At 44.2% G+C, this 25801-nt stretch overlaps 3 protein-coding genes across 3 annotated transcripts; 1 reads left to right on the forward strand and 2 right to left on the reverse strand.

Moving 5' to 3' along the window:
• Positions 1 to 689: 689 nt before the first annotated feature.
• On the reverse strand, positions 690 to 2441 carry si:ch1073-184j22.2 (dual specificity protein phosphatase 18). Its single transcript, XM_026361270.1, has one exon. The coding sequence runs from the start codon at positions 1895 to 1897 to the stop codon at positions 1274 to 1276; it is 624 nt and encodes a 207-aa protein (XP_026217055.1). The 5' UTR covers positions 1898 to 2441; the 3' UTR covers positions 690 to 1273.
• A 172-nt stretch (positions 2442 to 2613) lies between these two features.
• Positions 2614 to 3717, forward strand: sft2d3 (SFT2 domain containing 3). The gene has a single exon (XM_026361268.1). It carries the CDS (start codon positions 2801 to 2803, stop codon positions 3479 to 3481), a length of 681 nt encoding a protein of 226 aa, XP_026217053.1. The 5' UTR covers positions 2614 to 2800; the 3' UTR covers positions 3482 to 3717.
• Positions 3718 to 4293: 576 nt separating this feature from the next.
• On the reverse strand, positions 4294 to 23642 carry wdr33 (WD repeat domain 33). Its single transcript, XM_026361267.1, is given in 22 exon segments — positions 4294 to 5394; positions 5489 to 5668; positions 5975 to 6147; positions 6542 to 6635; positions 6637 to 6866; positions 10312 to 10369; positions 10454 to 11230; positions 11752 to 11907; positions 12010 to 12149; positions 12511 to 12597; positions 12679 to 12773; positions 12853 to 12963; positions 13125 to 13203; positions 13407 to 13561; positions 13737 to 13863; positions 14163 to 14260; positions 19157 to 19308; positions 19632 to 19727; positions 19933 to 20037; positions 20511 to 20579; positions 20771 to 20989; positions 23565 to 23642. Coding segments are annotated over 21 exon segments (3417 nt in total). The 5' UTR covers positions 20975 to 20989; positions 23565 to 23642; the 3' UTR covers positions 4294 to 5163.
• Between the last annotated feature and the right edge of the window lie 2159 nt (positions 23643 to 25801).

Consider the following 25801-nt stretch of genomic DNA (forward strand, 5'->3'; position numbering starts at 1 on the left):
CGTTTTCTGCTGTGATGTTTCAGCTTTGACTCGAACTCGGTCGCTTCATGTTTGTTTCCTGTTTTTATGCTGATTTTTGTTATAAAGAGTCGATTTGAGGATTTTTAGTGTAAAGATTCAACTTTTCCAAAATACAGATGTTTCCAGATGTTGGTTCTTCACTAACACAGTCACTTACAGACTAATCCCGTTTTCTAACAGTCTACTGCAGTACTGCTGTGTACTTTTTACTAGGCTGGTTTCTGTCTCCTCCCTTTAATGCAGACGCAGGAATGGGAATAGAGAAGCAACTGGTAGAATTTCTGTTAAAATACACAAACTGTGACTGAAGTCTCGTTCAGAAAGGTTCAGCGTCTGGTTTCACAGGTACTGTAGTAAACACAGTAGAACTATTTTCTATCATTGTCTCACCACCGGGTGTCTCTGTCCTCTAGTATTAGTACCAGGCTCTATAGACTACAGGAAAAACTCTTTAACAGAAGAAACCTCCAGCAGAACCAGGCTCATGGTGGGCGGCCATCTGCCTCGGCCGGTAGGGGTGAGTGAAAAGAGGAGAGAGAAACTGACTTGAGTGAACAGAACTGAACAGAAGCTGCTTCCTGCTCTCGTGAGAGTTTCTGCTGCCGTCACGAGACTTTTTCTTGGTTCAACATCAAAACACAGACAAAGCTTCAGATTTTCTGCTTTGCTTTAATATTATGTACAAATAGATCCATTAAAAACACAGAACCTGTTTCTATCAAGTGCAGATTTATCCCACAACTAAAATCTAATGCGTTTAGGACACCTGGTAATATCCGCCGTCTTCATGTTCCTCTGTAGTAAGTAAAGAATTGATAATAATAATAATAATAAAGTGAGTGACGGAGAAATCAACTGGACCCAAACAAGTGAAGTCAGAGTGTTGATGTCGTGACTGTTCACAGAACCAGTTGTTGAGCACAGAACACAGTGACTGGACTAAAGGTTAACGACTCTGTAGTGAGGCAGTTCAGACTCCGACAGAGCAGGATTCTATAAAACGGGATCATCTGATCCAGATCAAGGGTCAGCAGCCTCTTCAGAGCAGGTTTGCTATTGGCCAGTAGAGTGGACCAGTCTGCAGCTGAGGATTAAGTCCAGTCTACGGCCTGTGTAGTTCACATGTTTCAGGATGTACAGGTCTACTGCCGGAACGGATCCAAACCTCCCTGACTTCAGCTGTGTCTGGTTCCGTCCTCAGGTGTGTCCCTGCCTTGAGTCCTGGTTGTTGTCTTCTCAGACTGTCTGCAGCTCAGACTTTGATGCTGCTGGACTTTGCTCCTCCTCTTGACTTGTTTTCTGAGGTCATCTTGTGAGATCGTGACATCAGAGGTGATCTGGGGACGTGTGTAAACCAGGTGGTCTGCTGCTGCGGCTGCACCGACCTGGTCATCCTCGGGGTCCTCGGGGTCGGGGTGGCGTCCTCCACTGCGGCCACTCTCACGGTGTTCCTTCCGTACAGCCTCCTCTCGTACTGCAGCAGCTGGTCCCAGAAGCCGGCGTTCAGCCTGACGTAGGGCCGGCTCTCCTGCACCCAGCGGTGCGCCTGGCACAGCGTCACCCCTCGGTACCGCATCAGGTAGGCCATCACCAGCGCCGGAGAGCGGCTCATCCCCGCGGCGCAGTGCACCAACGTGCCCCCCGCGCGGTTGCAGTGGATGCGCTCGGCCACACGGTCGAAGTGGTCCCCGAGGCGGGCGCTGGGCAGGTCGGACACGGGGACTCTAACGCACTCCACCCCCGGATACGTGGGGCTGGCGTGGCTCAGTGTGGCGTTGACGATCAGCGTGATCCGTTTCTGCGACACCAGCGCCGCGTTGAGGGGCCCGTCGGCCCCGCTGAGGAACAGGGTGGGGGTGACCTGGGAGACCGACATGAGGCCCACCTGTCAGGAAACAGGTGGGGGAGTTAGAGCCCCTCCGGGCAGCTCCGAGTACTTTTACTTACTCCAACTAGCCGGATGGATTCAATACTTGTAATTCAGTATCGTTACTGGTACTTCTACTTAGAGTACTGCAGTACTTCCTCCACCACAACTGTACAAAGCGTCTCCACAGTCTTTAGCTGCTGCTGTCGCTCGTCTCTCCTCTGGTTCCTCTGGTTCCTGTGGTTCCTCTGGTTCTGATGACACCCTACATGGTGTACGTGTCTGTGGCTCAGCTCAGAGGTTAATTTTAGTCCGACAGCTGGAGACTCCTGAAGTCCTGAAGTCACGTGACTCTCACCAGAAATAAAACCAACACAAAGTTCTGAGAACAAAACTAATTCTAACGAGGAAAAACAACAACAGACAAACAACAGAACACAGTGAAACATCTGGGACTTTCTCACATACTGTTTATGACTCGGACCCCCCCTTTATTATGCATTTTGTTTGTAATTCACTTATTTATATTCATGTTATTTATCACCTGTACATTATGTCGTTGACCTGGTCTCAGTTAAACGTGTCTGTGTCTACAACAATAAATTATAATACAATTCGTTATAAGTCGTGACTTTATTTTTCTGTGACAGTGTTTGAGCCACAGCTCGTCCTCCTCCTCTGTTCTTATTATTTTTCTTCTTATTATCATCATCATCATCTCTTCTGGTGCTGGTTCTGACCCGGTTCTTTGCTTCTGTCCGAACTTACATCAGCTTTAATAGAGCTGAGCTACAGCTGTAGTTCCTCGTGTGTCCTCTGGAGGGCAGCGGCGCACCGGAAGTGGAGCATTTGTGTCGCATTCCTCATCGACGAAGAAGTCGAGCTAGCAGTTAGCAGTTAGCTTCCTCCGTCATGGCGGAACTGAACCGACAGCTTCAGGAGTATTTGGCTCAGTCCAAAGGCGGCGGAGCCAAGACCATCTCCCAGTCCAGCTCCAGCACCTCGGTGGACCTGGGCGACCCGGAGCCGGTACCTGGGAGCTGGTTCGGGCGATGGTCTAGTCCGTGGTCCGACAGCCGCGGCGGCACTCAGGCCAGCTCCAGCGGTAGCAGCGGGTTTTCCTGGCCGTGGTCGGCCGAACCGGACCCTTGTCTGCCGGGAATGAGCCGGCGGCAGCGGCTGGTGGCCTTCGGGGTGTGCGTGTCGTTTTCCGGCCTGTGTTTCGGACTGTCGGCGCTCTACGCGCCGCTGCTGCTGCTCTACGCCCGCAAGTTCGCGCTGCTCTGGTCGCTCGGTTCGCTGTTCGCCATCGCCGCCGCGGCGGTGCTGCGCGGCCCCAGTAAACTGGCCGCCGGACTGCCCACCTCCCCCGGGGCCGCCGTGTACCTGTGCGCCCTCGGAGGAACTCTGTACGCGGCGCTCAGCCTCCACAGCACCGTGCTGACCGCTCTGGGAGCCGCCCTGCAGGTCACAGTCATCATCGGCTACGTGGTGTCGCTGCTGCCCGGGGGGAGCGCCGGTCTCCGCTTCATGGGGGGGATGGCGGCCTCGGCCATCAGAAGGACCGTCACCGGGAAAACTATGCCGATCTGACCAGGGACAGAGCTCAGAGAACCACGGCAGGGTCCAGCATCTGCCGGACTTAAAGTACTGAATCCCTAACCGGGGTCCAGGGGCCCAGGGGCCCCCAGAAGAGTGGGCCACTACATTCCCCGCAGACTGATCAGAGTGATTAGTGGCTGCTCTCTGCTGAACTGTGACTCTCTGAAGACCAAAATCCAGATCACATGTAAATAGTTTGTAACCTAATAAACTTTATTTTCTCCGATGATCATTGAGGTTTGTGTCTGAGAGGGTTGAAATAAAACTGAGATAAACTCTTTAAATCTACAAACCATGAAACATTTTTGCATTTGGAAGGAACCCTTCCTCTTACCGCGTTTAACAGCTTCCCGTGTGACGTGGCTGAAAGACTCAGCAATGACCTGAAAGTGTCCTCATTCAGTCTCTAATCAGAAACTAACATTATTCCAACACAATAACCCACAGATTAAGTCACGTCATTAGTTTGGTTCAGTAAGAGCTGAAATCAGACTAACTAAACTCTAAACGTGCTGAACTGATGACAAATTACTGGATGTTATGTAGTTTTTGTAACCGATGTGTCGACACGTCTGTAATTATGGTCTGTAGGACCTGAGATGAGCCCAGGGTCACTGCAGAGACGAAGAGAACAGAACCACAGACCTGTTCTAATATCAGGTTCAATTGTCTGAAGAGTTGGAAAGTTGCACAATGTCTGATCAGTTCATTGTACCAGTGTGAATCTTGTTTCTGTGTCTAAGTTCAATGATTAGAAACCAGAGTCAGACCCTGTTTGTACAAACATAATCAGATTCTGATCCTTTGAGTTTGTAAAGACCTGCAGAGAGCGTTTTTACTTGACTGATGCACAGAAAATATAGAACTGTCACATCGATCAGATGAGACTCATACTGAAGAAGCTTCATTTTAACCTGAAGATGTCTGAAAACATTTCTGCAAAAAACAAACTGGATTTTAGTCTGGACAATACACAGTACTACTAAATAACAGTACAAATACTACAAACCACACCTGCTGATCTGCACCTCTCCAGTAAATCCCTCTGATAAATGACTAAACAAAGTCACAAACATGATCCCGGCCCCTTATTGAATTAGAACTGGTTAATCTTGGCTGAGCAGACTGCATCTGTTCCATCAACACAGCCCCTTTTAAAACTCAACCAACGGTAGCTGTCAGAGAAATGTCTTCCTGTGTCCAGGAGACGTGAAACTGAACCGTCTGAAAATCTTGAACCTGGTTTAACAGCATTTCATCGAGTTTGTTTCATACGTTTGTTAAAAACCAGCAGAACTTATTTACACAAATGTTGGACTGTTCCTTTAAATCTCAGCTGCTCTGAGTCAGCACACGTGGAGCCGCGGTGACGATGGAGTTTGAAGAGTGAATCTTTATTGTCCACCTCGGTGAAAACACAAAACATAGAAATCTTTTACAAAAGGACAAAACGAGCTGCAGAGTGAAACCGAGGAGACGACGTTCGGACGTTAAAACTGCTTCTGTGCTTCAGAGGAGACGTCACACCTGTCGCCTCAGGTGTTTCACACTCTGTTCAGTCAGTACGGACCAATCACAACGCACCATTCGTCACAGGAGCAGCATCTCAAAGTGTCACATGACCAAAAGTCTGTGTGAGGGTTCGTCAGGGTCTGGTGTATCAGGATCTGGTCTCAGGTCTGTGGAGGGTCCAGCAGGGAGACGACCAGAGCAAAGGTGGTCCACAAGGCTTGTGTTCTGCGGAAACTACCGACCTCGGCCACCCCCCCTCGGCATTCCTCTGGGTGGCGGCCCTCCTCTCCTGGGGCCTGGACCCGGTCCAGGTCCTCCTCCAGGACCCCAGCCGCCTCGTCCTCCTCGACCTGAGGGACCGTAGCCGCCGTCCTCCCTCTGAGGCGGTCGACCTGCAGGACCAGAACAGAGTTCAGTTAAACCTCTGCTCATGCTGAACGAGTGAACAATAATCACATCGTGTGTTTTTCACTGGAGCGTTTTCACCTCCATCAGGTCCGGGGGACTCTCGCTCTCGGGGGTCTCCAGTTCCGGGTCCGTCCTGCCACGGGCGCTTCCTGGGGGGCAACGACGCCATGTCCATCCCCTGCAGGGACGACGAGCGCTCACGACCGGCCGGAGAAGACCCATCATGCATCTGCTGAGCATCTCGATAACTGTCATGGCCTGCAGACAGGAAGACAAGGAGAGAACTGCCAAAATAAGAGTCTGGAGAACAATTCAATGAATGTCAGGAATTTTACTGTGTTTAGCAGATTTCGTTAAAACAGCAGGAGAGAAAAGGGAGAAGAGAGGAGGCAGAGAGCTGATGGGGATCGAAGCGTCAACACCTGATATGTTAATGCTAAAATCCTCCGGCTGTACTGATCCAGTGTTTGTTGGTTCCTGGAAAAATACAACTTTCATTTGCAGGGTTTTAAAAGTGAAACAAAGACTAGAAAAAACGGTTCTAGTCAGTAAGGGAAAAGTCACCTCCTCCTCTGGGGGGCCCTCCTCCTCGAGGCGGTCTCCCTCGGCCTCCGTTGTCCCAACCCCGGCCCATCTCCTCCGGGCCATCGTAGCCCTCGTAGCTCTCGAAGCCCTCCTCCTGACCACCGTACTCGTCAGGGTAACCTCGACCTCCAGGCCGACCGGCTCCTCTGAACCTGAAACACAGAGTCTGGTTCAGATCTGATCCATGTGTTAATGATGACACCATGTTCAGGCAGCCGGTCTGTTCATATCTCTGCTACAGAGGGGTCAACTCAACAGCACCACCTGATCCAGGTCTACAGCCCCCCCACTAGGCCCTTCAGATCAGTGGTCAGACGAGGTACATAACTCTGACTCTGACCTGAACACAGGATTCTGGATCCTGAGAGAGACCTTTTCCTGGACGTGGCTGAAGAGGATGATTTTTGTCTGATCTGCTACAGAATCTACTGGGATCAGTAGAACCCCTCTATACAGACTTTAACAGTCCTGATAAATCCAGACCTGTGTGGATTAAGGTCCCAGACTCTGCTGGTACCCATACATTCAGAATAAAAAGTGACTCACCGGTCGTCTCTCCGTCCTCTAAACTCTCCTCCCCCGAACCTCTCATCGGGGCCCCAGTTCCCTGCGTTCCCTCCACCTCCTCTGTGTCCTCCCCCCCTGTGGCCTCTTCCTCCTCCGCCCTGGTATCCTGGACCAGGTCCTGGCCTCCAGCCCTCCTCGCCACTCCCGTGGAAGTCCTGTCCTCCCTCAAAGTCCTGCGGTCCTCGCCGACCCTGCTGATTGTCCCCCCAGTAAGGCCCGGAGCCCTGGTCTGGTCCTCCAGGACCTCCGGGACCCTGCCGGTCAGGAGGGCCCATGTGGTGGTTTGGCGGTGGCCCTCGCGGGTCTGATTAGAAGAGACAGTGACAGTGAGGACTCTGAAGTAGTTTCTGAGAATCAACTAAATAAAGGTCCTGCATCACGCTGGCACAGGTTCCAAAAACCACACACTTTTCTCCAGAAACCTGGGTTAAACTCTGGACCTGATGAACATCTAGTGGATCGGTTCTTCTCTGAACATCACTCAGTGCGTTTACACGGATTCAAGTAACCAGGTTTCAGTCGTCTTAAGTGTCATGTAAATGGAAACCTGGTTACTGCAATTGGCGTAGTGGATTAGAGAAACCTGATTTCTCCTGGAGAACTCTGATCACTCTCTCATGTAAACGTGTACCTGGGATTCTAATCTACTTTCTGTAAGAGCGCACTCAGAACAAAGGCTGCAGACACTCACCAGTCTACTACTATCAGCAGAGGATGAAAGCAGAGGTCTTCACACAGAGAGATGCTGCCTCGATTTAAATTAAGTCTAAGTTTGCTTTCACACCTTAGTTCGTTTGCTTTGATCCGAATCAGTTGATGAGTTTTTAAACTTGGAGCAGTTTCTCCTCAGTTCGGTTTCGTTTCACACACAGAAAAATTCAAACAAACCAAAACACGTCACTTCAAACTACCTGAGAACGTCCTCTCCTCTTATTGGTCAGATTGTTTCTGTTCCCGTGGCAGAAACAATCTGACCAATAAGAGGAGAGGACGTTCTCAGGTAGTTTGAAGTGACGTGTTTTGGTTTGTAAATACAGGAAGTGAAGTGTTGTTCTACTGTACGTTTGTGTGACAGGAGAGAGATGAGTTCACTATGAATGTTAACACGGGTTGTTATTATTGTTTAATGTTAACACAGGTTGTTATTATTGTTTAATGTTAACACAGGTTGTTATTATTGTTTAATGTTAACACAGGTTGTTATTATTGTTTAATGTTAACACAGGTTGTTATTATTGTTTAATGTTAACACAGGTTGTTATTATTGTTTAATGTTAACACAGGTTGTTATTATAGTTTAATGTTAACACGGGTTGTTCGTCCTGTTGATTACTGTTTAATGTTAACTCAGGTTGTTATTATAGTTTAATGTTAACACAGGTTGTTATAATAGTTTAATGTTAACACGGGTTGTTCGTCCTGTTGATTATTGTTTAATGTTAACTCAGGTTGTTATTATAGTTTAATGTTAACACAGGTTGTTATAATAGTTTAATGTTAACACGGGTTGTTCGTCCTGTTGATTACTGTTTAATGTTAACTCAGGTTGTTATTATAGTTTAATGTTAACACAGGTTGTTATAATAGTTTAATGTTAACACGGGTTGTTCGTCCTGTTGATTATTGTTTAATGTTAACTCAGGTTGTTATAATAGTTTAATGTCAACACGGGTTGTTCGTCCTGTTGATTATTGTTTAATGTTAACTCAGGTTGTTATTATAGTTTAATGTTAACACAGGTTGTTCGTCCTGTTGATTATTGTTTAATGTTAACTCAGGTTGTTATTATTGTTTAATGTTAACACAGGTTGTTCGTCCTGTTGATTATTGTTTAATGTTAACTCAGGTTGTTATAATAGTTTAATGTCAACACGGGTTGTTCGTCCTGTTGATTATTGTTTAATGTTAACTCAGGTTGTTATAATAGTTTAATGTCAACACGGGTTGTTCGTCCTGTTGATTATTGTTTAATGTTAACTCAGTTTGTTATTATAGTTTAATGTCAACACGGGTTGTTCGTCCTGTTGATTATTGTTTAATGTTAACTCAGGTTGTTATTATAGTTTAATGTCAACACGGGTTGTTCGTCCTGTTTATTACTGTTTAATGTTAACACGGGTTGTTCGTCCTGTTTATTATTGTTTAATGTTAACACAGGTTGTTATTATAGTTCAATGTTAACTCAGGTTGTTCGTCCTGTTTATTATTGTTTAATGTTAACACAGGTTGTTATTATTGTTTAATGTTAACACAGGTTGTTATTATAGTTTAATGTTAACACAGGTTGTTATTATTGTTTGATGTTAACTCAGGTTGTTCGTCCTGTTTATTATTGTTTAATGTTAACACAGGTTGTTATTATTGTTTAATGTTAACACAGGTTGTTATTATTGTTTAATGTCAACACAGGTTGTTATTATTGTTTAATGTTAACACAGGTTGTTATTATTGTTTAATGTTAACACAGGTTGTTCGTCCTGTTTATTATTGTTTAATGTCAACACGGGTTGTTCGTCCTGTTTATTATTGTTTAATGTTAACACAGGTTGTTATTATAGTTTAATGTTAACACAGGTTGTTATTATTGTTTAATGTCAACACAGGTTGTTATTATTGTTTAATGTTAACACAGGTTGTTATTATTGTTTAATGTTAACACAGGTTGTTATTATAGTTTAATGTCAACACAGGTTGTTATTATTGTTTAATGTTAACTCCGGTTGTTCGTCCTGTTTATTATTGTTTAATGTTAACTCAGGTTGTTATTATTGTTTAATGTCAACACAGGTTGTTATTATTGTTTAATGTCAACACAGGTTGTTCGTCCTGTTTATTATTGTTTAATGTCAACACAGGTTGTTATTATAGTTTAATGTCAACACAGGTTGTTATTATTGTTTAATGTTAACACAGGTTGTTATTATTGTTTAATGTTAACACAGGTTGTTATTATAGTTTAATGTCAACACAGGTTGTTATTATTGTTTAATGTTAACTCCGGTTGTTCGTCCTGTTTATTATTGTTTAATGTTAACTCAGGTTGTTATTATTGTTTAATGTCAACACAGGTTGTTATTATTGTTTAATGTCAACACAGGTTGTTCGTCCTGTTTATTATTGTTTAATGTTAACACAGGTTGTTATTATAGTTCAATGTTAACTCAGGTTGTTATTATTGTTTAATGTTAACTCAGGTTGTTATTATTGTTTAATGTTAACACAGGTTGTTATTATTGTTTAATGTTAACTCAGGTTGTTATTATAGTTCAATGTTAACTCAGGTTGTTCGTCCTGTTGATTATTGTTTAATGTTAACACAGGTTGTTATTCTAGTTCAATGTTAACTCAGGTTGTTCGTCCTGTTTATTATTGTTTAATGTTAACACAGGTTGTTATTATAGTTCAATGTTAACTCAGGTTGTTCGTCCTGTTTATTATTGTTTAATGTTAACACAGGTTGTTATTATAGTTCAATGTTAACTCAGGTTGTTCGTCCTGTTTATTATTGTTTAATGTTAACACAGGTTGTTATTATAGTTCAATGTTAACTCAGGTTGTTCGTCCTGTTTATTATTGTTTAATGTTAACACAGGTTGTTATTATAGTTTAATGTTAACACAGGTTGTTCGTCCTGTTGATTACTGTTTAATGTTAACACAGGTTGTTATTATAGTATAGGGTCCACGTGAGTCCACCAAGGGACTGATGGAAACCTATACTCTAATAAGGACCAAATTAATTTTTCTTACCTTTGTTGCTGGGCCCCTGCTGCCCCATGCCGTGCATCATGGGCCCCGAGTTCTGGCCCTGTAAAGACCAAACAACAGTTCCAGAGACCTCAGTCCACTTGAACTCAACACGACTGATAAACATGATAAGAAGAGAACTCACCTGGTGCTGCATGTACGGAGGCCCCTGCATGTTTCCTTGAGGCCCCTGCATGTTTCCGTGGGGTCCTTGTATGTTTCCGTGTGGCCCCTGCATGTTTCCATGGGATCCTTGCATGTTACCTGGGGGCCCCTGCATATTTCCTGGAGGCCCGTGCATCCCTCCAGGGGGCCCCTGCATGTTGCCCATCCCATAGTTGTTTTGCATGTTGCCATGTGTCCTTGGTGGGGGCCCCATCATCCCACCCTGCATAGGGCCCTGGGGCCCCATCATGTTCCCTTGAGGTGGCATCATACCCCCCTGGGGTGGAGGCCCCTGAGGGTCCCTTGGACCCATTCCTCGAGGAGGAGGACCCATCATGCTTCCAGGAGGCCCCTGTACCCCTCTGGGTCCCATACCGTGAGGCCCTTGAGGGCCTATGTTTCTCGGTGGACCGGGATGTCTCTGCATACCTTGGGGTCCTTGCATGTCTGGCGGTCCCATCATACCCTGAGGAGGCCCCTGATGAGGCTGGGGTCCAGATGGTGGCCCCATTTGTCCAGGTGGCATGAAAGGAGGCTGCATGCCTCCAGGGCCCATTGGGGGCCCCATATTGTTGGGTATTTGCTGAGGAGGCATGTTGGGAGGAAAGCCCTGCTGGCCTGGAGGCATGGGGCCTCCAGGACCACTGGGACCTCCTGGCCCTCCAGGTCCGGGGAAGGGGGGCATAGGGCCCTGTCCTGGTGGGGGGCCCATGTTCCCATCTGTGTTCATCTGGTTCATGCGGTCCATCTTCATTTGCTGCAGGAGAACAGAACAGGTTCAAACAAGATCAGTGGTTCCTGAGATGAGGAGCAGAGGGAGCGAGGGGAGCAGGGAGGAGCAGAGAGGAGCAGGGGGAGCAGGGGGAAGAAGGAGGAGCAAGGGGAGCAGGGAGGAGCAAGGGGAGTAGGAAGGAGCAGGAAGGAACAGGAGGAGCAGGGGGGAAAGGGGAAGAAGGAGGAGCAAGGGGAACAGGGAGGAGCAAGAGGACCAGGGGAAGCAGGAGGAGCAAAGGGAGCAGGGAGGAGCAGGAGGGAGGGGAGCAGGGAGGAGCAGGGGAAGCAGGAAGGAGAAGGAGCAGGGGGAGCAGGAGGAGCAGGAGGACCAGGGGAAACAGGAGGAGCGAAGGGAGCAGGGAGGAGCAGGAGGGAGGGGAGCAGGGAGGAGCAGGGGAAGCAGGAAGGAGAAGGAGCAGAGGGAGCAGGAGGAGCAGGAGGACCAGGGGAAGCAGGGGGAAGCAGAGAGGAGCAGACCTCCACCCGGTCTGACCAGGCCCTCACCTCCAGCAGCAAGGGGTTGGTGTACTGCAGAGCCGCCATCTCCTGCTCAATCTCTGCCTGAGTTTTCTTCTTCACCTCCACTTTCTGCTCCACCTTCCGGTCTTTGGACAAGTCTCCTGAGGGAGGCATCATGGGCACTTTGTTCTCTGCCCAGGCCTGTGGAGCAGCAAACGAGTCCACGTTCAGAACACTGATGATTCACACTGCTGCTTATTTGATGTATTTAATGTTCAGGTGACGCTCAGGTGAGCAGTTTACCTGCTGGAACTGGGCTGGGATCGGTTTGGCGTACGGAACTTTCTTTTGAGGGACCTTCTTGGCGTCTTTACCCATGACCTCGTCCATGCCCCAGTCCAGACCTGGGATGGACATCTCCACGTCAGGAGCTGTCTCTTTACCTGCAGGACACAGGTACACCTGAGTTACACCTGAGTTACACCTGAGTTACACCTTAGTTACACCTAAGTTACACCTGAGTTACTCGAAGACTCAGTGAGATGTCAACACCTACAACTGCACTTTTCTTTAAATTAACTTCCACACGTTGGGTTCAGGTTCAGGTGGAGTCCAACATGCTGCCCTAAGGTCCTCTAGATTCATGACATAAACCAGGTATCATCAGCATAAAAACAGACCGGGCAGTACCGGACCTGTACCACCGTAACTAAACAAACCGGGCAGTACCGGACCTGTGTCTACATAACTAACCAGGATGTGGTTAGTTATGTGGTGACCAGGATTTTCCAGGGAACCACTTACTGCTCTGCTCCTGCTCCATGGCGGCCTTCAGCTGCTCGGGGATGCCCATGCCGGGAATGGAGGCCACGCTGTTGGGCTCCACATCATCTGGAACAGACACACGAACATCAGCTGCCAACTAACAAAGTCTCAAACGGTCGTGATCTGTTTTTGTCCTGTGCAGCTCACCGTACTCCACGCCGTCCTCCGACATCCCCGGCAGCAGGTTCAGATTGTAACGGTCCCTCATCTTATCACCGGGTCGATTCCTCGTCCAGAATTTACTGAGGAATAGAAACTTTTAATACACCTCAGGTCATTTGAAACCCACAAACTCGGTTCCTGTGGATCAGGAGTCGTTACCTGGTGTGGTCGTTGGAACCAGAACACAAGATGTGACCCAGCGGGTGCCAGGCCAGACTCCAGATCATCCCCTCATGAGCCATCTCCATCCCTCCAACCTCTTTCTCCACCCTGACACCAACAACAGCAAAAATGTGACCCAGTAAAACCAGTCAATTCAGAACCACAGGGGGTGGACAAAATAACAGAAACACCCTACATTGGACCAGCTGTTTATTGTTGTGCTAATGTTTAAAACCAGTGTGAGCCCGCTTCAGGCTCATTGTTCTCACCCTGTGTGCCAGAAGAGCAGAGACCCGTCAGAACCCCCGCTGGCAAAGAGACCTTCATGGACGGGATGCCAGGCCACAGCTGAGGACAGAAAAACAGCAGCTCAGTTTGTCCTGCTGCAGTATAGACTCCTTATCTCTGTCCTGTAATAAAACCTGGCTGAGCTGAAACCATCCAACTCCAGAACACCGCTGGTCTACAGGTGAGCCAGAAAGGAAGTAATAAACTAATCTTCAGTCTTCAGAGACCAGGAGCGTCTTCTACCTGTGGACAGACAGACTCACCTGTGGCCTCCTTCTTGTGTCCCCTAAACACCTGCAGCTCCTCCTTCAGGTTTCTGATGTCAAACAGTTTACACAGGTGGTCACGTGACGCCGTCAGCAGCCAGTTACCGTTCAGGTTCCACTTCACCTCCATCACCGTGTTCTTGTGGGCGTGACTGACACGGAGAGACAGAGACAGTTGTGAGGGGACGATCAGGATCAAACAGTTTCTGTTCACCTGTTCTACAGGTGGCTGTAGCGTCCGTCTGGATCCGACAGTACAACACATTCAATAAAACCTCAGTAATCTGTTTGCACAGTTTGGCGAGAGTTCCTTTGTGATGGACTCACAGCGTCGCCAGACTCTGTCCGGTCTTTGGATCCCAGAACTTGATTGGCTGCTGGCTGTCTTTACTGCCAGACACCACCAGACCTTTAGTGGGATGCCAGTCGACACACTTGACGTCAGCACCGTGACCTAAACACACATCACATTAATGACACGTTAACACGAGTTAATGATCCACTGACTCTCTGTTCTCATGTCTGATGTTCCAGTTTGAACTGGAGGAAAAATAACTATTAAAAAGTAGAGAATTTATAAAGACTTGAGAACTAACTCAAGTACAACGGAGTCACATTAAATCAAATAGAAATAGAAAGTTTGGTTCAGATAAGTGCAACATAAATAACTTTAGTATCTAAATGTTCACGTCACATATTAATATGTATTATATGTGTTTCCATGACAACTGAAGCAGGAACATGGTCTGGTACCTCGGAGGATTCGCTCCTCGTGGCAGCGCAGGAAGTCCCAGATCCGAACGGTTCCGTCGTCTGAGCAGGTGGCAAATTTATTATCTGTTGGAGAGAAACTGAGAACAGGAGAGGAGAGTCATCGAGGGGACACTCTGAGGTTACGTCATCATCTCCTCAAAAACCCGTCAGGACTGAAACGTGTGACAGAACTGATCCAAAGTCTGGTCTCACAGGTCGTCAGAGTCCGAACTGATCAGAGTGAAGCTTTTAGAGAGTGAATGGTGAAACCTGTCACCTGAGCTCACACTGACATCTGAACTTTGAGCTCTGTCACAGACGGGCAGCAGATAAAACTCAGTAAAGGGGTTTCCACTGTGTTAGTCAGGTAATTAGCACAAAATGGATGAAGTTGTTTCTCATTTCTCACTGAATAAACTGAATCTCTGGACGTTTTCAACTTTTTAACTACTTCAGAGACTAAATTAGACTAAATCCAAAGCCTGACAGTGAAAACAGCTGTTACTGATGACGTATAAACACTGAGTCCACCGGGACTGAAGAAGTGGATCTGAAGCCGCGTCAGGAAGTTTATTACTTATTAATCATCACATCAGTGATTCTCTGCAGGTCGTTATTCAGGATCCATTCAAAATATTTTATTATTGATTCATCTTTTGATTTTGGTTTTCAAATTTGATTTATCGTTTGAATTGTCAGAATCTCACAGACCTCCAGACGATGTAATGTCCAAAACTAAAACTCATTCAGTTCCCTGAGGTAAACCCCGATGGATACATTCACAATCAACAAAGGTTTCACGTCCATCTACCTGCTGAGTCTTTAAACATTTTCTATATCAGTATCTGAGGTACTGTTATTACATCTGCGTAATATCCACACTTGTCCCTCAACAATGAGTTTGGACTAAATTAATATATATATATGTAGATAAATAGGCTTTAATGTACGTGAGTTTTAGTTTAGCTGTTCTTTTTTACTAGCTGCTGTACGTCACACACCTAATTTAACGATAGAGTCTTTAGATTTCACTACATTTTAAAAGAATTTTTCATTCTAGTTCCTGTGAGTTCTGACGTGTTTCTAACACTGATCAGTGAATCAGCAGACGTCCGAGTCTGAATGTCTCCATCTGCTGAATCTTCACTGCATTACACTCTCACTTCAGTAAAGCTCAGTGGTTATAACCAGGAACATGAAGTTTAAGTACTGAGTACTACTACTACTACTACTACTACTACTACTCCTCCTCCTCCTCCTCACTGTCTCTTTGCAGCTGATTTTACATTTTCATAGAAAGGCTCCAACTATATTTTCAGTTTGAATCGATCTGATGATTTTAGTTATTACCTGTAAATTAACAGTGAACCCTGCATAAAAATTGGTTTTATATTTAAAGTTATTAAAAAGTCTTTAATTAAAAGTATTCAACATAGTAAAATGCCCCAGGTGACTATTTTACTGCTCATTAACATGTAATTAAATTACACGTGAGCATTTTCCTGTTGTAGCCGATTATTTTCTCGAAGCCTCATTTAATTGTCAACTTTGTTTAAAAAAAAATCTAATAAAATAAAAAAATCTGGAATCCACAGTGATGCTTCTACTTTCTTACTTTACTTGCTATAGGTTTTAAAATAAATCGAAGTGATTCAAAGGAAAATCCTCAGGCTGGAAACACTGAATCCAGGACAGATGGAGCCACAGCTGTTTCTACTGTTTTTTATTTGTTTCTTCATCTGATCTCTTTGCTAAAACCTTCATGTGTAAAGTTCTCAGAAAAGGAAAACATAATTATATCATAGTACAACTGAAGTACAAGTATAAAGTGGCACAAAAGGAGAAATGTGTACTAGGGTGCAGTATTTATGTAAATGTACTTAGTTTCAAACTTGTTTGTACTGAAACGACAAACAGACGCTGCAGCAAATATTGAAATGAATTCATCTAGTCACTCAGAATAATAAGAAAACTAACTTAGGACCTAACCAGGAGCTGCTGGTGTTTAGTTAAAGCAACATCTACCAGGTTTATGATCTAAAGCTGCTGTGACCGTGTCTGACATGTTGACTCAACCTAAAGGCTGAGAGACGACAGGGGTGTGACGACCTCCTACATCATCTCACTTTCTGTTGTGTGTTTGTTACGCTCATTATTCTACTTCCTCAGTTTTCTGCTGTGAAAAACAATCAAAAAGTCTGATGGTGTTTTTTCAGTTTTCTCTGTTGCTGTCAGAGAAAAGAAGTGCTGTACACCTGTATAAAACTGTTGTAGCATTAAAACCTTAAATAATGTCCAACAGAACAAAATCAGTCCATTTAAACATGGTTCTATCAGTTTATGCGTCAGCTGATTTCAAACGTTAGACGACGCGTTGACCCGCCCAAATAATGGGATCAACACAAACCCTCCTGAAAACACTCGACACCGACAGAGGGACTCAGTGTCTCTAATTCTCTGTTTAACACATGAATTAATGATCAGTGAAAAAGGTTCTATCACCCAGCTGGAAACAATTGAATCAACCTAAACAGAGCCCGATTCAAACCTGTTATCACGACTGAAAGCTCTGGTCTGAGAACATGTCTCTGTCCATTTACTGTCACATCTCGGTTTAAAAGTCAATCAACTAAATCTGTCAACAGGCGGAGACTGTTGTAAAACATACACAGTCTTAAGATTTGCTTTATACTGCACTAATAATACACACGTTTACAAAAACCCCTGTGGCAGGCCGAGGTTTGTGTTTGTAGATCAGAACACATCATGATAAAAGAAGAAGTCTGCAACATTTCTGAATAAAAACATGTTGGTTCCAGTTTCTCACATAAACTAAACGTCTTTGTGTTGTAGACGATGACTCGAAGATGTCATTGAGAGCTCTAGACTAACACCTTAGCTTTTGGACATTCGTTGTTAATCTAAGTGGAAAATTCAGTGATGCTGCTGCAAAACTAGAAAATCTGTTAAGAGTGAAGTTAGTCTGACACTGGGACACGTTAAAAGGGAAACAGCGGGTTATAAACTCAGATTAAGAAACGATGGAGCAATTGTGAACACATAATGTAGGTAAAGGTGGACGACACAAAACACAATCCGAATATCTGAGCACGACTTCCCCAGAAACACAAACGTCATGAACTTCAACAAGAAGCTGTATCCAGATCAGGTCAGCGCGTATGACATCATCATCACTTTTATCAATAGAAAACCTTTTAACTCCAACATTAAAGTACATATAAGATTTTTACTGGAATTTCAACAAAACGTTGTTAAACAAGTATTTACTGTAGTTTCCGAAAACAGTTAACGACACATTTCAAACGTCAGCCAGGAGAAGCAGGAAAGCTTCTCACAGCACAGAGGATCATGGGTAGTGTAGTTCTCTTGTCACTAAGGAAAAATAAACAGACTTCTCCTACACCATCATCTGACAGACTGAGGTTAGAAGCTGACAAAGAACCAGAGCAAGCAGGTGAGAGGATGATGTCACACTATGCAGCTGAGCCTGATCAGGTAAAGGGTCGTTCCACTGATTTTATACGTAATGGTCAGTTCACCCAGCTTTAAGCAGTCTGTAGTCATTTTAACGATGCTCCTTTGATGTGTTCCTCTGATGTTTCCCTCTCTACACTTAAACTTGAGTCATCATGTACGTCATCGGTTTAAATCTGGTTTGAAGCTGGTGTTTAGCTAAACCTCTGACAGAGCATCTCTGTGATATCTGCAAGTAAATGTTTGCAAGTCCTCAGTTAAAGGTTTCTGTCCAACAGGTTAAACTCAGAACTCTGTTATTAATTAGAAGTTAAAGGACGAGTTCTCGGCCTGAGCTACCGCCGGTGTTACAGTGTATTCTGTGACTTGAAGCAGCAACGACCAGTTCACCTTCAGGTATCGTTACATTTATTGAGCAGAGATTCACTGAATGATGAAGCAGAAAGAAGAAACTTCAACAACCCTTCTTCCATGGTTTAGTCTACAACTGGAGTTTCTGTTGGTCCTTTCATCACATTAACTGTAGAACTGATTCTTAGACATCAAGTTTGATCTTTTATTGCAGTAGAACTGCACTTTCTAAACTCACTCGACTGGTGTCGTTAGAACCAGTTTAAAGGATAATTCCACGTTTGAATCAACTGGGGAATGTGTTGGAATGAAGAAACAAATCACCCAGTGCAGCAGAGTCTTTTAAGACGTTTTGTAGTATCTGCGTGGGGACTGTTCAAACTATCTTTGTCTATTTGGGTCATTTTTCACATGGCTGGAGTCAGCTCTGTGTGTCTGAACAGGCTCTGAAACTCACTTCATCCAGACACTCAGGACTAGGTGCTGCCTCACCTGTCGGGGCCCCTGTGCTTGAATGACCACTTCACACTGTACAGATGTTGTTGTCCAGTTAAAGGGTCAGTTCTCTGGTTCTGGTCTGTCTGCAGTCTGCTGATGTCAGTCTACGACTATCATACAGTCTGAGCTGTGGCAGGCAGAAGCTATCCAGGTGCTTTATGGGTAGTGTAGGCTCCAGTGTTTTGGGACTAATGTTTAACAGTAAGAGGATGATGGGGCGTTTACTTCCAGGTGCAGATGTGGATTCAAACCTTTATTAGCCGCCTGATGGTGATGTTCAGACCAGCAGCGCAGTGACTTCTCTTTATTCACTTTATTTTAAAAGCTCAAACTTTATTGGTTCAGAGCAGACCCTGCCCCCCCACCCGCCCCTCTCCACTGGGCCTACCCCAACCAGTTAAAATAAATGATTGATGACTTTATTCAACACAACAGATAAACAGCTCATCAGCCACATCAAGTAGAATATCAACAACAGATCACTGCAGTGTTGCAACAGCACACACTTACATCTGTCATTAATCAACCACAACAACATGTGGCGAGAGGTGATGCAGCGCCCCCGCTCGGCTACAGGGGGGCGCTGCAGTGCTGACAATGAGCAGCAGAGACTCAGGTTAACTACAGAAAATGGGAGATTGGGTATAAACCTGGCTTCTCTAATGGCCTCCTTGTGAGCCTGGAACATCTTGACGTTGTTCATGTTGGACTGCCAGTATTTCACGTAGCCGCCGTGGTCCGCCGTCAGCATCCACATGTCGTTATGAGACCAGGTCATGGCCCGGACCGGACTGTCGTGGGCCTGCACGGGGGACAGATGAGAGGAGAAGATTAGTTTTTACGTGTGCTGGAACCTCTTACTAAACATATAAACTTTTGAGAAAGATTTAGATCTCTTTGATGTGGAACACAACAAATCCATGACTCTGGAAATGATTTAAATCAAAACAGATCGACACACACAAACACGGTAAAAACACAGATGAGATAGAAAACATGATGGAAATGTGACATTTTAGTAGGAAGGTTCCAGACTTTGCAGACCTGAACAGAGAAGCTGTGAAATCTAAAGGACGGGTGGAGATTTACAGAGAGATCAATAGAAGACAGATAATGCATGTTTACCTGTAAAATAGTCTCAAAGTTGAAGGTGAGTCCGTTCCACAGAGTGAACTCCCCACTGGAGGCTCCAGTGACCAGACGTCGACCTTCAGGAGTCCACTGCAGACAAACAGAGGAAATACTGATGTTTAACTTTCAGTCTGTCCACCACAGGACAGACAGGCTGCAAAGATCATAAACCTCAAACTCTCACAGCTGCAACATTCAGTATCTCTGTGTTAAACTCTACTCTGAATCTGTAAATATTAATCACAGAAGCAGGACGCCTTCTGGGTGTCTAGGGGACCAGTGAGATTCTGCGTACCCTGATGACGAACACAGGACACTTGACTTTGTTGGTGGAGGTTCGGACAAACTTTGTGGTGACAGCGTTCATCGGGTTGTTCAACATGCCGATTGGAGGAACCAGCTGCAGCATGGAAAAAAAGAACACAAGAGATTTTTTTTAGTTTGAAGGTTTCTAAGAGTCGTTAACTTTACCTGTAGAGCAGATCAGAAACAACACACACAGGAGCCAACAGTTCAATTCATTTAAATTTATGAAAAGTCAGAAACCAGAAGGGGCCTCGTGCTCTCTGTGTTACACTTCCAGTGACTACAGGAGGCTTTAAGGCGCTCTCCAAGACACAGAACAAATGGAAAACAACTTCTCTTTCTCTTTCAACAGTGCTAAAAAGTATCTGAAAGTTATGTCTCCTATCTGTCACATTTAAATGTATTAATAAAACCAGAGCTGAAGATATAAATTATGAGCAGTCTTCAGACAAAGAAACAGTGGGCAGACTGAACCATGAAAACAATAGTTACTTGCAGCACCAATGATTTAAGAATATGTCAAAGTTAATGTAAAGGTTTAAAAACCACAAAGTCTTAGCCACTCACGTTATTATAAAATCCAGCATCAGGTTGGATGGCTCTGAGGTCTCGATGGTCTCGCTGCCACAAACGGTTCTGCAGAGGAAACACAGATTGATGAATGCTGCATGTAGCACTTAGAGTCAGACTCCTTTATAACAGTAAACTGAGCATATCTGGGTTCTTGTCCAATAAGATAAACGGCAGACATCCCTTCACCACCACTTGTGCTTTTTTTCAGTGTTCTGACATTTTTTATACTAACAATAAATAACTAGGTGTGTTACCTCCAGGTATCTGATGACAGAGGGGTTATAGTCGATGGTTTTGCGGTTCACGGCCTTCCTCATGCGCTTCCCGTCAAAGGTGAGCTGCTGCATCGCCTGCTGCTGAGCAAAGTCCGGCCTCTTGTAGAAAACCTGCCGCGGCGCTTGGTGCTGGAAACGCGGCATGTGGAAGAACCGCTGTGGTGAGCCGATGTCCGTCGCCATGGTGACCGGCTAAACCTGCAGGACCAGAGACCAGGGGTCTAGTAAGGCTGGGGTTCTACAGCGTCATACTGAATCAACGTGTGGTCTTACAGCTGAACCTCAGCTCGACTTCGAGCAAGCATCTCCACTGTGTGTATGAGGACGTAACACTAATGTTCATCACAGGTAACATTACTGGTAACATTAGCATCACCTGTAGCTGTGTGGGACAGAGGCTACAATTAGCTGTGCTCTGGGTTTATACTGGTGTTATTATTTTGAACATGACGTGACGTGACAGACGAAACTCTGAGCTCAGTGTCACGGCTGAACTAAACTTTCAAATCAAGACAAAACAGTAAAAGACAATAAAAAGTGCATCTACTCTAATCAGACTTATAAATATAAAAATTAACTCTATGCTGTAAAAAGTAACTAAATGCCCAAACACTGCTCTTCCATTTCATTTAAAACACAATCCACATCAACAGTCAACGGAGTCACTTTGACAAAACCACAACCGGACCGGCACAGCAGCACGAAGCAATTCGCTGAAAAAATGTTCTCTTCATCCATCTGCTGCACCTGCCTGATGGTTCTTACCTGTACCCAGTAAACCCAATTACAAAAACTGACAACAAGAGGACAAAATACTGAGTAACACAAAATTAATGTTCACATAATCTGAAAGGAGTCAAATAACTAATAAATAGTCAAAGTCTGTTCAGATTCAAGAGCGTCGCAACCAAAAAAAAAAAAAAATCACCTTTACAAAAGACAAATCTGCACAATGTGATTTATGGAGTAAAGTAACTTTTTCAAATAATTATTCTGTTTTCTGTTTCTCTAACATGAAGATTAGATGTTTTTCTTTTTAAATGTTAAAACGTGTCACATGGGGAAATGTTTCCAGAATAAATAATCCTATGTAAAAGTTTCTGTGGATAAATTAATTAAATACCAGATAGAAAAACACTATGTGTTTCCAACATTGATGTAATGATATAATTCGAGACGAGCAGAAACATAGGAAAGAAGGAAAATACTTTGCTATAAATCTCATGTCAAAATATGAAACTTATTTCACAGTATTTGTCATTGTGTCATTCATACAGCTACAAGACGACTCCACCCTGAAATCTGAAATCTCGATGCAGATCACGTCACATTTCATCACGTTCTGTTTTCTGTTACACTTTGTCCACACTTCAGCTGTAGGTCAGTCAGAACATGTTTCACAGGAACTTTGCGACCTGATCAATGTGTAAGATACACCTCACCGGTGCATAATTTAAAAACTGTTTAAAATATGAACTAGTCAGGTGTATCTGACATGTCCACATCAAAATTAAAGTAAAAACCTGAACTCACCCACAGCTACACTAAAATAAACTTGCACTGCATCAACATATTTATCCTGTGGGATGTTCCAGTCAACAGACAAGGAACTGATCAAATGAGCATACAGAACCTTTACACATCCACAGAAGCAGCCAAAGTTAGGGAAATAAAGCAAAATGAAAACGGAGGATTCAAACTTAAACACAAACCAAGGCTTAAATGCACCGACATGTTTTTTCCTTGACTTTAGCAACTAGAAGACTCATGGACAGTAACCTCATCTCCACAGGTTGCTCAGATAGGATATACTATGCTCAGTATTTATTCTCATTACTAAACACTACATTAGCAACTCGTCGTGCAGGTTTGTAGTTCTGTAATGAAACAAGACAAACACGCAGAAAGTTAGCTTCCATCTGCTTTAGAAACTTCAATTACAAGTTCCACTGCTGAGATTTCACATCACCTGTAAGCACACATATAAAAACATCACCACCACTACTCGTGATTTCTACACTGCTGCAGCTGACCAGAGCTGGCGTGAAACAAACATACAAACCAAGCTGAATACTTCCTTTTAGGTTACGCACTAACACTGATTTACACACAAAACAATGTGAACATAATGTCTCCTATAACAAGGTGATCCCTAAAGAAACACAAGTATTTGTATGTTTGCATGCTATACGGCCCTTTACTGCCACAATCTCTCATACTGATAACACACTAACTGAACCTGAAAATATCACCAACACTGCTCACATCATGAGGTAACAAACACAGACAACCACTGCCATAAAACAGATTTGCTGATGTATATCGACATCAGCGGAGCTTCTGAATTCAGTGTCAGGGGAGAAAATTCTCTGTAGCCACAAAGTGGCACAGAACAAGATCAGAAATGTCTGATGTACACGTCACATGCAGAGTGTAATCTTTATTTCTTTGTTGCTTTATTCTGTATTCACATTATTTATTATTCTTTTATTCTGAAACTTCAGTAATGAACATTAAAATGTTTTGAACAGTTTAATGTTTAAATTTGATTAATGTTCAGCATCATCACAGAGGCTGGTCTGGACTGGTTAAACTACATTAAGAAGAATCGACCGGCAAACAGATTTCAATTCAGCATGAACCCTATGTCCATACAGTTCCTAATTTCAGACGGTTTCCACTCAAAAGAACTGAGACTATGAGGAAAAAAATTTGGAGGGGGGAACCAGCTTCTCCTACATTATGTTAAAAAAAAAAAAAAACTCTGAATTACCTTTGTGCTGAAATGTGCAAAACAAAAGTGTCTCAAAAGTGTTGTGACACAAACTTGTGTCTTCAGCCTGTTTCCAAACACAGAGACAGCCATGTAAGTCCTCCCAAACTCAGTCCTGAACAGAGCTACAACAATCTGTTAATTGAGCAGAAGGAAAACCAACAACTATATTCACAAGTGATTAATAAAATAACTCAACAGCAAATAAATTGGCCTGTCTCTCAAGACCAAGTATTTCATGTTTTCATTTGCTTTATATCATATGAAATATATTTGAAGTTTGGAGAAAGCAACACATGAAATCATCCTGGAGTTAAACTGGAACATTTTACAGAGTAAACTATCACAAATATACAGTCACAATATTCAGATTGTTGTGAAGATAAAAACATGAACAAAAGTCACTGCACAAATGTATTAACAACAGAAACAGCTGCTATATTACATATGTCAACAGTGATGATCCAACAAGCACAAGAAAATAACGGGAACCAGAACCTGTAGTGACCCAAACACAATTTTACACCTATTCAAGAAACTGGTACCCGAGTTCTCCACAAGACTAAAACCTGACGTTCACTGGAAAAGAACTGAGCAACATAAACCGTTTTTCCAGCAACATCCAGGTTGTTTCAATGTGAACTCCGGGTGATATATCTTCAAACTGAAATATGTGATAATGCCTCCAAACAAAAATCTAAATCTTATTGTGACACCAATCTCTTGTTTTCTGTAGTTTATATAAGAAGCGAGAACCTGAACCTGACAAAATACCGAACCGGTGTTAACTGGAAAATAACGGCTGAACCGCACCGGAACCAGTTCCATTAAATCTAGATTAAAGGTGACACTAACAGTTTGTACAGACATAGAGAGATCATATTAGTCCTATTAATAATCAGTATCACAGTCCAGGTGTTATTCAGGTCGTTATGATAAAACACGGTGTAACACGAGGTTTCTGTTTCTGCACACGGATAAGTTAACACTAAGCTAACTAAAGCTACATACGACCACCGCAGAGTGAAGACTTCAATATGAGTCTCCTGCAGTCGTGCTGTGGGTTTATTTTATTTATTCGGAGGGATTTTGTTTCAAAACACATTTACCAGATGTTGTTGCTGCAGCTAGCACGGTTCGCTTCGCAGCTAACAGGCTAAGCGTTAGCAGCATGTAAACACAGAGGTCCTCCTCGCTTGTTTTCAGGGCTATGACTCGAGTTAACTTCCATAAATTGAGTTATTGTGGTATTTAACTAAAATAAGCCGCCGGAGTCGCTCGGAAATTTGTAGTTTTTCATCAGCGTCTCGTTGCGGTTGGTGGCCGGAGCTAAATGGCGGCCCGGTGTTACAACAACAACGCGCTTCAGCTAAAGACTCACCAACAATCTCCGCAGCAGAGTTAGCTATCTAGCTGTCATTAACTGGCCAGATTCTTCTGTAACGCTTTTCCTGGAGAAACATGAACGTCTCAGACTTTATTCAACTCAAATGTAAGCAGTTTATCACATCAGCCACCAGCGGTCTCCATCGTGACGACTCTTCTTCTCGGCCTTGCTGAAAAGCATGCCGGGAAATATTATCAGCGGGCGGGAGCGGTGTCGTCATGACGCAACGAATTATGGGAAGTGATGGGCGGAAACTTGAACGTTTACGACACTTCCGTTAGAAACACGGCTTTGGAGCTGTAGCTAAGTGACCGTGTCACGTGGTCGTGATAGTTTCAGAATCGTCTAAGTTCGCTTTCACACCTTAGTTCGTTTGCTTTGATCCGAATCAGTTGATGAGTTTTTAAACTTGGAGCAGTTTCTCCTCAGTTCGGTTTCGTTTCACACACAGAAAAATTCAAACGAACCAAAACACGTCACTTCAAACTACCTGAGAACGTCCTCTCCTCTTATTGGTCAGATTGTTTCTGCCGTGGGAACAGAAACAGTAAATACAGGAAGTGAAGTGTTGTTCTACTGTACGTTTGTGTGACAGGAGAGAGATCGTTGGTGACGTATTGTAACCTACTATGACATTCAACATATAACATATAACATATAACAGCTTCTATGAGTATAGGCGTAGCCCTCTAAGAGCTGTCGCTATTGGGTTTATCCCCGCGCGCATGCGCAGTCGTGAAGAAATCTTTCGCGCCCTGTGCCAGCACAGGGCTACCTCACTCAGGTCCGCCCACAGAGTATAAAAGCCCTGCGTGACCTGAGAACTGCTCCCAAAGCCAACTTTACTTCA

Source organism: Anabas testudineus, chromosome 17, assembly GCF_900324465.2.
Source record: "Anabas testudineus chromosome 17, fAnaTes1.2, whole genome shotgun sequence".
In the NCBI taxonomy this organism is placed as follows: domain Eukaryota; kingdom Metazoa; phylum Chordata; class Actinopteri; order Anabantiformes; family Anabantidae; genus Anabas; species Anabas testudineus.